The sequence below is a fragment of the Salmo salar genome, chromosome 14 (assembly GCF_965601325.2).
Source record: "Salmo salar chromosome 14, fSalSal1, whole genome shotgun sequence".
Classification (NCBI taxonomy): Eukaryota; Metazoa; Chordata; class Actinopteri; order Salmoniformes; family Salmonidae; genus Salmo; species Salmo salar.
Window position 1 is genome coordinate 10,111,693 of NC_138304.1, and position 12,913 is coordinate 10,124,605.

The 12,913-nt window shown below is 43.1% G+C and overlaps 1 protein-coding gene across 3 annotated transcripts in view; it reads left to right on the forward strand.

Annotated features, from left to right (window-relative positions):
• LOC106568722 (3',5'-cyclic-AMP phosphodiesterase 4B) overlaps window positions 1-12,474 on the forward strand; it is a 173,249-nt gene extending 160,775 nt beyond the window's left edge. For 2 of the 3 annotated variants that reach the window (XM_014139302.3, XM_045693840.2), the window contains 9 exons: window positions 4,203-4,296; window positions 5,928-6,145; window positions 6,923-7,021; window positions 7,694-7,858; window positions 8,379-8,478; window positions 8,699-8,853; window positions 9,086-9,208; window positions 9,394-9,576; window positions 9,731-12,474. In XM_014139302.3, coding sequence (XP_013994777.1) covers window positions 4,203-4,296; window positions 5,928-6,145; window positions 6,923-7,021; window positions 7,694-7,858; window positions 8,379-8,478; window positions 8,699-8,853; window positions 9,086-9,208; window positions 9,394-9,576; window positions 9,731-10,090 — 1,497 coding nt within the window. In that variant the 3' untranslated portion in view covers window positions 10,091-12,474. Of the gene's footprint in view, window positions 1-753; window positions 1,953-4,202; window positions 4,297-5,927; window positions 6,146-6,922; window positions 7,022-7,693; window positions 7,859-8,378; window positions 8,479-8,698; window positions 8,854-9,085; window positions 9,209-9,393; window positions 9,577-9,730 lie in introns of those variants that run through there. The other variant, XM_014139304.3, reaches the window with a different exon arrangement.
• The last annotated feature ends 439 nt before the right edge of the window (window positions 12,475-12,913 follow it).

The window sequence follows — 12,913 nt, forward strand, 5'->3', positions numbered from 1 at the left end:
ACGCATGGTTTACGGATGTTGTATGACTATCATATTGTGCTGGCGTATGCTAGCCTACTGAACGTCGGTATGACTACCATATGGTGCTGGCATAGCTCGGTATGACTAGCGGGGAAACACAGAAGACAGTCTATGACTCATATGAGTCAATTTACAGAGGTCACGATTCAGTACCTTTACACCTTCACTAAGAATATATTACAAATACGCTTGAACAGAATATCCGTATTGGATTTGGACATTTCCAGTTCGGGAAGTTTTATGTTTTTTTTTGGGTGGGGGGACTTCTAAGACTGTCTCTAGCAGTTGGGTTTGTAGAGTTGAGTGCAGCCAAAGCTTTGAAAGACGGACGGCTTCTTTCTTCTTGCACTTTCAAAGTTGTGTTCAGGTTGCAGTCAATGGGAAATAACAGACCGGTCTGCCATATGACAGCCATTCACTGCTAGAGAGGGTGCGATTTAATGGTTCACTGAAAAAGCACCTGTTTGAAACCAGTTTTGGCTAGAAACGACAAAACAAATCCAAGTGATTCTGTAAATTAGCTGCAGGATATTTGATTGGCTATTTCTCAGATTACCATATTACAACGCATATATTTTTATATTTGGATCAAGATAAAAATTGACAAGTAAAGTCGCAAAAATAGATGAATAGGATACCTTTGATTTCATGCATCAGTTTTCAAGAGTGGGCAGTAGATGTCTGAGTTATATTAATGATTTTTGCTAAATTAAATGAAAATCTTGTAAAATATAAAACAAGTAAAATATTAATTTAGTGAAAAAGGAAAAGCAAGCCCATTTGAAATTATGTAGTGCCATTGAAATAACCTTCAAATACTGCCCCATTGCGATAAGACACACAGAGGCAGCATCATTGAGATAAGACACACAGGGGCAGCATCATTGAGATAAGACACATATGTATACAGACACAGAGATTGGAGGAGAGACCTACGTGACAGCGTCTATGCAGTACACGTGACTCTATTGCCATGGCGTGATCTGCGTGTTGATGTCTGCAGTGGTTTGTGTTGATGTGCGTGTTGCTGACAGGGACAGAGGGAGAGAGAGGGGGCTGAGGGAGAGAGAAAGAGGAGAGCGAGAGGGGGGCGACATCTGGCATTGGTAAGCTGAGAGAGAGAGAGAGAGAGAGAGAGAGAGAGAGAGAGAGAGATCCTCCACTGGCCTATCAGCCAGCCAGTTCTAGCCAGTCACCGGGGATCCCTAGCCACCGATGGAACCCCCTTCCCCCTCTTTCTTCCCTCGTTCAAGCCACTTAGCCTCTCTGCCTCTCCTTTTAGTCTCTCATCGGATGGATGGATATAGCACTGGAATCCCCTCCACAACCCGCCTCCGTTGGCTACCTCTGGGATGGATAGAGATATGATAGCAATGCAATAGGACTGGGATCTCCTCTTTGAGAACCATTTGTCTTCCATTGGCTGTATAGAGATAGATAGAGATACCGTGGTTAAAGGGAGGCACCTACAGTACCTAAGAGATAGCTACGTAGGTAGAAACTACAAGCTTCCTACCTACTGACCTACTTATATACTGCTGTTCAGGGGAATACCGTCTACTGCTGTAGGAAATACAGTCGCTATCAAACTAGCTGCTGTGACTAGAGAAGATATCACTGGGAGATTCCAGAAATGAGGAAGAGCGCTCGGCGGGGGTCTAGGTGCTGGTCTTGGTGGGGGTTATCGTTGATCTGTCATCTGTGACTCTGTGAAGAACCACCAAAGAGGCTAAAAGACCAAGATAGAAGAGATGGAGACATGGCTTTTGGTTGTTGAGGAAAGGAAGTCTTGGTTTTGCCTATTCAGACAGGGCTCCTGCTGAGGACAGCCAGGGGTGACAGCTGTAGAACAGCTACAGGATATACAGCTACAGTGCAGCACCATGCCTGAAGCTAACACCATGCTCTGTGTCTCCTGGGGGTACATCAAGGTGTGTGGGGGACTGGGGGTAAATGTGTGTTCGTGGGGAGAGACAGGTTGTTTTGTGTATATTGTAGCACGTTCTAGTATTTACAGGTTGTTTTGTGTATATTGTAGCACGTTCTAGTATTTATTTGAATATTGCATCAGATTGATTGGGCACTACAGCTCATGATCTCAACTGAATCCATCTCACAACATAGATGTTATGCATTAGCTTCTAAACAGAATAAGATGTGTGTGCGGGTAAATGTTTGGTTGAAAAGCTACTGCAGACATTTGGTTGATTCTGACCCTATGCTGTACATATTTATCCAGAAATCCAGAAATCTTTTGATTTGTTTACTAAATATCTCAAAACAGGACACTCAAATAGCCTATACTGTATAAAGATACGCAAACTCCTTATATGGTATCAAACAGACAAGCCTATTCCCTTGAGCTCCAACACTCCACATTAGTGGTGTGCGGGTCAGCTGTTTGTTCGCCTGCACCCGCCCACAATTGCTAATAACCCATCCGCAATCGCTAAAAACCCATCCGCAATCACCCGACTATGTGATAAAGGGGAAATCTGAGGACTGCATCCGACCCTAATCCGCAAATATACAGTAGCAAATGCCCTGTAGGCTACAGACCGAGACGGAGGAACCATTTTTTTGACAGAAGTTGTGGGAATTTATTTTGTTGCCTAATTTAGATATGTTTCTGCTGATAATTTCCAACATTTTGGTAAGCTATTTGTTAGTCAACTTGCCTATAATTAGATACATGCAGCTTCTCTTCTGTCATTATATGTTGCCCAAGAAGACTAAATTAACCCTTGCTCACCAGAATGTCAGAAATGAATGCTTCAATCTAGTTGACATAGGTAAAAGTTCTCTCTGTCATCTCTGCTTCTTTCGCGGAGGAAGGAGGAAAGAAGTTTAGGGACTGGGGAGAAAGTGCAATAGGCCTGTAAGGAAAGAAAAAGCTGTGAAAACAACCCAACATGTTTATAATAAGATTTCAGTTCAGCTTATATTCATATTTTATGTGGCTGAAATACTATCAGCTTTTATGATGTTGATAAAGGTAGCACTGCTACAAGAATTCCCTAGGTGCGCATTCACATTCTCTCAAGATGCTGAAAGAAAGAATAATTATTTGGTTCCTGAGTCAAAATATACATTTGGTGTATCATTTTACTGCGAGAAATGCTTAATTCTGCAGGAGTTAATATTAAGACTGTGAGAAGTTATAGACCTACAGTCAGTTTCCAGATTTCAGTTTCCATTTAACCCATCTGAACAGTAAGCTTCAGTTTTTCTCTTGTCGTGCCATAGGCCTATTTGAAATCCTGTCATGTGAATGTGGAATTTGTATAGCGCCTCACAATCAACACACATAGCATAATCACTGCTGTCTTCCTCTTTTAGCATTTCACCAAATCTTTCCCCAAAATTACTTTTCTGGCCCTCCTTTATCTTTATTTTCAACTCTCCATTTCACAGCTTTTGTCTTAGTGAATAGACAAACTTTTTCGGACTGTTTCCAAAAGGGTTTGGCGATTGGCGTGTAGGCTATTTAGCGCGTGTAATGTTAGGCCCTAAAGCTTAGGTGTACGCGCTAATGCCAGATAGCCTACAAATTATGAGAAAAAAACTCAATGTAGCCTATAGATATAAATTGCACAAGAATTATACATTTATCGATTTTTTTTTTAAATGTATTGTTTCCACCCGCCCTTCATCCACACAATATTTCATGACCCTAAACCCACCTGCACCGCGGGGGAATGTGGTTTGAGTCAACCCGCTCATCACCACTTAACGTCAACGGAAAGTCCCTGGAAACAAGTTATACCACTACCCCAGGGAAGCAATTTCCTGTTGGTCTCCATGCAGTATATCTAGTAAGGTGTTGTGTAATTTTGTATTTCCCCAGTTCAATGTCTTGTTGGTCTCCATGCAGTACATCTAACACAGTGTACCTAACAGAGTGTACCTAACACAGTGTATCTAACACAGTGTTGTGTTATTTTCTGTTACTGCAATTCAACACAAAACCGTTTATATGCTTCCCACTGCTAAATGGCAACAGGAAATGGCTGACCTGAGGTAAACAATTTTATCCAAAGTAACTTAGTACGTTCTACATATGGGTGGTCCCTGGGAATCAAACCCATTATCCTGGCATCGCAAGCACCATGCTTTACCAAGTGAGCTAAAGTGTCTAATGGCGACCTAACATGGTGTTGTGTCATTTTGTGTCTCCCCAGTTCAAGAGGATGTTGAACCGGGAGCTGACCCACCTGTCAGAGATGAGTCGCTCCGGCAACCAGGTGTCAGAGTTCATCTCCAACACTTTCCTTGGTAAGTCAAGTCAGAACACGCCTTCACGCAAAACACGTATTGCCTCTCGCTGTGCTAATGGACTATACCTTTGCCTGAATGGTGATGTTTTAGCTATTATTGGTTTTTACACAAAGATAAACAAATCTTAATAATATAGTAATCATAAATGATTAAGCAGGAGGAGAAAATAGGTTGAAGGGTCAGAGAGAATGAGACGCTGCGCGGAGTGGGGTACCAAAGTGGAGTTGCGATAGTTTCAAACCAGTCTCATCTGGTCTGCTGGAGTGCTCCCTCTGTCTCGCTGAAGAGGGAGAGAGAGAAAAGGAAAGGTGATTCTACTCTTCCCTGGGACTCCGTCGTTCTGCAGAGCGAGGGAGAGAAAACGAAAGAGGGCGTTTGTTACCTGTATATGGTGTTGCCTCATCTCTAAAATATATATATATATAAAAAACAGTGACACATTCCATGGCTCCCTGACAATTAGCCAGCTCACACCACCTTCTCCGCCAGCACGGAGAAAACTGCTACTCTGAGAAAACTGCGCAGTGCACCGACTCGTAAACAAGCCTCCATCTTTCTCTTCACGGATGAAAAAGCAGAGGGAGATGGTAGAAGGGAGGAAAGCAGGAAGAGAAGGAGGGATATTGATCAGATATAAAGAGACAGTTACGTTAAGGTTGAGGGAATAAAGCGAAGCGGGGTGGAGAAATGAGGGAGGAAGTGAGAGAGAATGGATAGTGATTTAAGGTTCGTGTTCTGCATTGCGGCTAGTAGCTGTCAGGTCGAGGCAAATCATCTTCCTACGCCTCATAGAGAACAGAGCTGAGGCAGTGTGCGAAAAAAAAACACACGGTTAGCCGCCAGATACACACGGTCAGCGGCACACACCCCGTGACACTAACATGTAGCGCCTCGAGAGAGGACGCTTCGGCTCCACTGCAACAAGCCATCCTCCCAAACACTTCTCCTTAATCCAACAAAGCAGCAGCCAACGTTGCTGTGCGTTGTTATGGTTTGGGCAACAAGCTTTTATTGATCTGCAAACACTTAATCTCTCCACTGAGAATTGATGCCTCGTTGAATATTATGGAATTTCTCTCTTTCTACGAATAAATCCTAAATGTTATACCATTGTTTTTCAATCGCATGTTTTTTTGCAATGTATTTCTTTTTTTTTAACATGTTATTTCTATGTCTTTATGTGTTCCCTCTACATTGAATATTGAAATAGTTTATTATGCTCAATGTCATTTGGCTCTTTCCTGGTGGATTTTAACTGGAGAAGACGGAAGAGAACAAGAGAAGGGCTTGATTGAGAGAGTAGTTGAATGACTGTCAGTAGATAGGAAGACTGAGTGGTCTAGTCAGAGAACCAGTTCAGACCAGTTACTCATATACACTGACTAAATGATTGTCCACTCAAGTCAATATAGCCTCTTCTCCCAATGCGGTGTAATTACCATTTTACCATGTAAATGAATGTTATGTGCTGTAAAAGAAAACTGAGTAGTGTCAAAATGTACATTCTGTATGTATTGCTTTGTGATTTGAAATGACCACACTCAGTGTTTTCATTCTATGGTGCAGTAGTTGAACCATTTTTTCTTTTCTCTCTCTCCATCCCACTCTCCATCCCTCTCTCCCTCCAGACAAGCAGAATGAGTTGGAGTTGCCGTGCCCTATGGCCAAGACCAGGGAGAGGAAGAAGAGAACCCACCACCAGACCCAGCAGGGGGGTCAGACTCAGGGTCAAGGGACGATGACCCATATCAGTGGTGTCAGGAAGGTCAGCCAAACCCCCGGGCTCCAAGGCTGCAGCGTCAGCCGCTTCGGGGTCAAAACAGACCAGGAGGACCTGCTGTCTAAGGTACTGGGGAAGTCTATACTTTATAGGGGTATACTACAAAGCCAGCAAACTTTGATAAACAACCAGAAATAACAAATGTTTAGCTAAATATGTTTTTGGTTGTTGAGTCAACTATAGACCATGCCCATTTAAAGCTTATCTTATAAAAAAAAAAATATATAAAAGTAATTTTTCTGTACATTTAGGCAAGTTAGCTGGCTAACTCATTGATCCTGCTTTGTGGTATACCCCTCAGGGGTTGGGGTAAATTCAGGTTTAAGACAGGGCGACAGGTAGCTTAGCGGTTAAGAGCGTTGGGCCAGTAACCGAAAGGTTGCTGGTTTGAATCCCAGAGCTGACTAGGTGCGAAATCTGCCGATGTGCCCTTGAGCAAGGCACGTACCCCTGATTGCTCCTGTTAGTAGCTCTGGATAAGAAAGTCTGCTAAATGACTAAAATATAAATGTAAGGAAGACAAACCCATAATGTAGGCTAATGACGACGTATCACCTAGTGACAAACACATTTTTATGATGAGCTTATTTGTTTTGATCAATGTGAAAAACTGGTAACGGACAACATTATAAAGTAGATGTCCCCAAACCAAAGGCGCACATATTCTGCACAAGGACACCGATGGAAGCGTCTAACAAACGGCACTTTCTGATTGTTGAATTTAAATTCCAATCCAAATATCTGGATATTTAATTTGTCTTCCTGATTACAACGCATTGTGACTGCACCTTCCAGCCATCTGTCTGCAAGAGCATACCCTGACAATGTCTCTCTCTTTCTCAGGACCTTGAGGACATCAACAAGTGGGGTCTGAACATCTTCAGGGTGGCCGAGCACTCCCACAACCGCCCGCTCACATGCACCATGTACACCATCTTCCAGGTCAGTGCTCTTCCTCCTCTTCCTCATTCTCATCTTCCTCCTCTTTCATTCCTGTCAGATTGCTGTGTTTTCTCTGACTGAGGTGCCTTGCAGACACACACACACACACACACACACACACACACACACACACACACACACACACACACACACAGGGTGAGTCACCAGCGCACAGCCTAAAGTACTGCACATCAGAACTCGTGTGTTCTCAATAATGTGTCCTCATCTTCTGGGTCAGTAGCTGAAGGATTACTTATGCTACTGTAGTAGAAACTAGTCTAGGAACTAATATAGTCATATGGATAAGTGGACATTAACACGCAGTGCCAGCCAAGTCAAGCAATTCATTTTTCTTAGCAGTTTTTGCATTGTGATTGCATTTTTTTGGACGGAGTCATTGCAATTTAAACAGACAAATTCAATGGTAAAAACCAAAGTCATTTTAATTGGAAGTAAATTTAAAAGGATCATCAGAGAGTGTTTATGGGTTGTTGTGTTACATACAGTATGACAGGTAAATGGGTTCCATTTCTCCTTTAGTTAATGAGTGGCGGTGTGGTGTCTTGTGTTTGTGTGTGTCCCGTGCAGGAGCCGAGACCCGATGAAGACGTTGTTGGTTACATTATTTCCATCAAGCTAACGGCATTGTGATTCTTTGTGTGTCCCGTGCAGGAGCGAGACTTGATGAAGACGTTCAAGATCCCTGCGGACACATTCGTGACCTTCATGTTGACCCTGGAAGCGCACTACCACTCAGACGTAGAATACCACAACAGCCTCCACGCTGCAGACGTGGCCCAGTCCACACACATCCTGCTCGCCACACCCGCTCTGGACGTAAGTGATCTGACCCAGCTGGACTTAATATGCACCGCTTTGTCTTCTTGATTCGTGTTGAATATTCTGAGGAGTGACTAACAACACTGTCACATAGCAAACCCCTAAGTCAGGGCTCTCCAACCATGTTCCTGGAGAGCTACCCTCCTGTAGGTTTTCGCTTCAACCCTAGTTGTAACCTGATTCGGCTTATCAACCAGCTAATTATTCAAATCAGGTGTGCTAGTTTAGGTTTGGAGCGACAACCTACAGGACGGTAGCTCTCCAGGAACAGGGTTGGAGAGCCCTGTCCCAAGTAATTATAAATCATGTATACCAGCAAGTGTTATCAATAAACACACATGAACAATGTCACACCACTCCACCTAAATATGTGACCGCCACTCCACCTCGTTATGTCAGAATGAGTCATTACCAGCTGAATGTGTGTTACTGTGTCTTGTCAAGCAGGATTTTTACTGCAGTGAAACCTTCACTCTCAATGTTGAAAACTCATCAAATCTCTCCTGTCCGATCACAGGCCGTCTTCACAGATCTGGAGATCTTGGCGGCCATCTTTGCGGCAGCCATCCATGACGTGGACCATCCTGGGGTCACCAACCAGTTCCTCATTAACACTAGTGAGTACTTTCTCCATCAAAATCTTAACAACAGCACCCAATTCATAATCTCTGCTGCTTTCGTACACTTTATCTTATCGTTTATAATTTCATGGCATATTTGAAGATACAAGTCAAATATTCAAGTTTGAAATGCATCGTCACAAAAACCACGTAAGAAAATGTTTTTGACATTTTGCTTCTAATCAGTCCGTCTCTCTGTCACTCTCTGTCTGTCCAGACTCAGAGCTGGCCCTGATGTACAACGACGAGTCTGTCCTGGAGAACCACCACCTGGCCGTGGGCTTCAAGCTGCTGCAGGAGGACAATTGTGACATCTTTCAGAACCTGACCAAAAAACAACGCCAGTCCCTCAGGAGAATGGTCATAGACATGGTGAGAGAACGCCCCGGTTCTGATCAAAGACATTTGTTTCTGATGTCCCATTCGTATGAGTCTCCGACCGTGGGTCGGTCCGTTGGTCCGTCCGACGGTCCATCTTTCTATCCCTGTCTCAATTCTCAATTCCGTATACTATATATTTTACTATACTATATCCTATATTACTGAAGCATAAACATGTCTAAATCACTAACAACGATCTCGCTCGCTCTCTGTCTCCCTCCAGGTACTGGCCACCGACATGTCCAAACACATGAGCCTACTGGCTGACCTGAAGACCATGGTGGAGACCAAGAAGGTGACCAGCTCTGGAGTGCTGCTGCTGGACAACTACACAGACAAAATACAGGTAGGAGCTCACACTCGTATGCACAAGAACGCATGCAGTAAACACACACACACACACACACACACACACACACACACACACAAGCACATAGGCACGCATACAGGTGCACATACAGGCATGTAGGTACATGCACGCACACACACACACAAACTCACACAATCCTCTCTCCGTCCCATCTCTTCCAGGTGATGCGTAACATGGTTCATTGCGCAGACCTGAGCAATCCGACCAAGTCCCTGGACCTGTACCGCCAGTGGACCGACCGCATCATGAACGAGTTCTCCCACCAGGGAGACCGGGAGAGGGAGAGAGGCATCGAGATCAGCCCCATGTGTGATAAGCATACGGCTTCAGTGGAGAAGAGCCAGGTAGGTTACTAATACATGTACACATATACAGGTATGTCCGCATACTGTTTGCATACACACGCTCTCTCAACCCTCTCCACTGCTGTTAATACAGTATTCGTACACGCTATTCTATCCTGAAATCTTACACCCTCTCTCTTCTCCCTCTCTCCAGGTGAGCTTCATAGACTACATCGTCCACCCTCTGTGGGAGACGTGGGCTGACCTGGTGCACCCTGACGCCCAGGATATCCTGGATACCCTGGAAGACAACAGGAACTGGTACCAGAGCATGATCCCCCAGAGCCCCTCTCCCCCCTTCTGCACCGGAGACGGAGAGGGGGAGGGGGAGGGCGGAGAAGGAGGTCACAAGTTCCAGTTTGAGCTGACGCTAGATGACGGACAGGATGAGGATGGACAGGATGAGGATGGACAGATAGGAAGGGAGGAGGGCGAGAGGGGGACAGAAGGGGGACGGTCGCCAATGGACCAGGGTGGAGTAGAGATGGAGATACGTGGGGCTTCCCCCACATAACAAGCCTTGACCATGATCTTTATAAAAGCACCAGTTTTAGGCTGTGTTTGGCATCTTGTTTTATTGCAGTGGAGGAATCCTGCAATCTGGCTCTTTGGAGCTGCTCTGCTTGTGCGCGAGGGCCTGACTGACTTAGGGCCCCTGCAGAAGAGGGTGGGGGACCCCAACACTTGTTTTGGGAACCCTCAGAAAGAAGATTATGATGAGTTTAAGAGAGTGATGCCTTGAAGGAGTGCTATTGAACTGCTGTGTGGCAGAAGTACCATATCTTGGTCCTTAGCCAGATACTACAATCTTTGCTCTGACAAGTAAAATGAAGCTAATTTACACTAAGAGACTATGGTGTTCAATTGGGACAAGATGAGAGACACTTGCACTTCAGAACGATTGTTGTTTTTCGTGACTATTTTCGGGTATATGTTTTGTTTTGTAACGGGATTGGATGGGATGTTGCCAGCTAGCGTTCAAAATTCAAGCTAGTGGTCCACAGGTATTTGTAACACAGAAGGTCTACCCATTTGTAACAGGTGTCTAAAGACTTTTGTGTGCCTTTTTTTATGACAGTGTCTTTTGTATGTCATTTTATAATTTATTTAACAGTTTTAAGTCGTTATTATAAAATGTTTGTTTTCTACACACAACTAATCTATTTGTCTCTCGAATGAGAGGAAAATACTTCCGGTCTTCCTTATGTCTTCTCAGCAATAGTGTATTCCCAATTGTGCTTTGTGGACTTTCCAAAATCGTTGGACTTCCCAGCACAAGTTGCACTTTTTTTTTGCAAGGGTTGAGAGCTAGAACAGTGTTTAAACTAAAGAGTCAGGTTATTCTTTCAACACCCAACTCATAGCACTATACGCTCAATGTTATACGTTATCTCACAAATCTCAAGTCAATATTAACAAATGCCACATAAGTTCTATATTCACAGCAAAGCTGTTGCGAACCTGCTACTTATTATTTGACGTATTTGCCTACCATAAAGCAATGATCTCCATCATTCAAATTTTCCCAGTGGGAAAAACCAATGAAAGTCACTGTAAACTGTACTAACCAATAAGCTCCAAAGATGACCTGATAAAAAGCACTTTAACAGCCAGACGGAACTTAGTCCAACAGAGGTGTTGTGCCACATCTGATTAGCACTTAATTAAATATCTTAATATTCTTTCGCAAAAAAATCGAATTAATACCGAGTATCTCCCTTCCAAGAATGGAAGTCCAGTAAATGTGATCTCCTAATCTAATTCATGCACAGTATTAAAGACAATTAAGGCCAATCAAATAAACCATTGAGTGGTTTCTTTCCAAAGAGAAAGAGAAAAATCCCACGTCACATGATATTTTGAAGCCCTAGACTAGCCTTGTGACTGTCAACCAATGTCAAAAAAACAAACCTCCGTACAACAATATTTGACATCAGCCGATGTTATACTTTGGGTTGCCAGGTCCCTCTTGAGGGTGACCACCGCCAACAACACATCTCGAGGTTTGGCAGAAATCACAGAGCAACAAACACAATGAAACTAAACCAAAAACAAATAGCATCTTTTTAAAAGTTGATTCAATGTTAATTTAATGTCACCTAAAAGGTCCCCTGTAGGAAGTGGAGATACTGAAGTGAAATGTTTAAAAAAAAAAAAAAAAACAATCCATGATTTCTGTCCAGCACTTTGACGAGCTGGACAGCTCAGCACCTAGTTGCTCTTCTGTCAACAATACATCTAAATGGTACTGCCATGGAAGCTGCAACACTCAGCTTCTACACTGTGGGGAGATCAGCGTAACATCACTAGATGACAATACTTCCCTTGTGTGTGTGTGTGTGTGTGTGTGTGTGTGTGTGTGTGTTTACGAGGATAACTTAGCCGCACAATCTCCTCGTCCTTACACCTAGTCCTATGTCGATCCATGAACTGTTTGAAACAGTGTATTTATGACTTTGATCTGTAAATAGAATCATATTCACAAAAAGTATGTTTGATATAATTTATATGCACTACCGTTACCTGTCAAAACGAGTGAAATATTTGTTAGAATGTGTAATACTCAAGTTTTTGAAGATTTCCACAGAACATTCTTAAACATCTGTGTTACTTGGCAGAAAACTGAGGTGGTTGGCAGAAACTGAATTCCTCGGTTTCTATTGTTTTCCTGTTGTTATCTGGAGCCATATGAAGGCTGCATTGAACCTATATGATGTATGGTGACGGGTCATTGTACAGCTAGCTGTATGTTTATTGAAATATTACATTGTTTTAAGATGTACCGATATTTCCCACGTGTTTCTCAGAAGTCTCACACAATGCATGGTAAGGTATTTGTATATTGTGTTCAACAAATCTTTTTTATGAAATTATTAAAATGAGCATGAATTTACTCTATGCATTGTTTCATGTCTTACCTTTCTGTAATTCTAGTGTCATATAGGTTGTCAGTCCACTTTAGTTTTAAAGGAACAACATGCAGTAAATTCAAATGAAGTATACTGTGGTAATAGCCTCTAGTCCAGCCTTTTTCAAACCTCTCCTCAGGGAACCCCAAACTTTTCACAATGTTGTTGTAGCCCTGAACTAGCACACCTGATTCAAGTAGTCAAGGGCTTGATGATTAGTTGATAAGTTGAATCAGGTGTGATAGTTCTGGAACAGTTCAAATACATAGAACGTCTAGGGGTCCCCGAGGAGAGGTTTGAAAAAGGCTGCTCTAGTCTACTCAAAAGCCTCTGGTTGCATTCCAATACTATCACAATGTATCCTTCCTTCCTCCCATCCTTGACGTAATCACTGATCTGACATGATTTGATGGGTGAAAGCAACATAG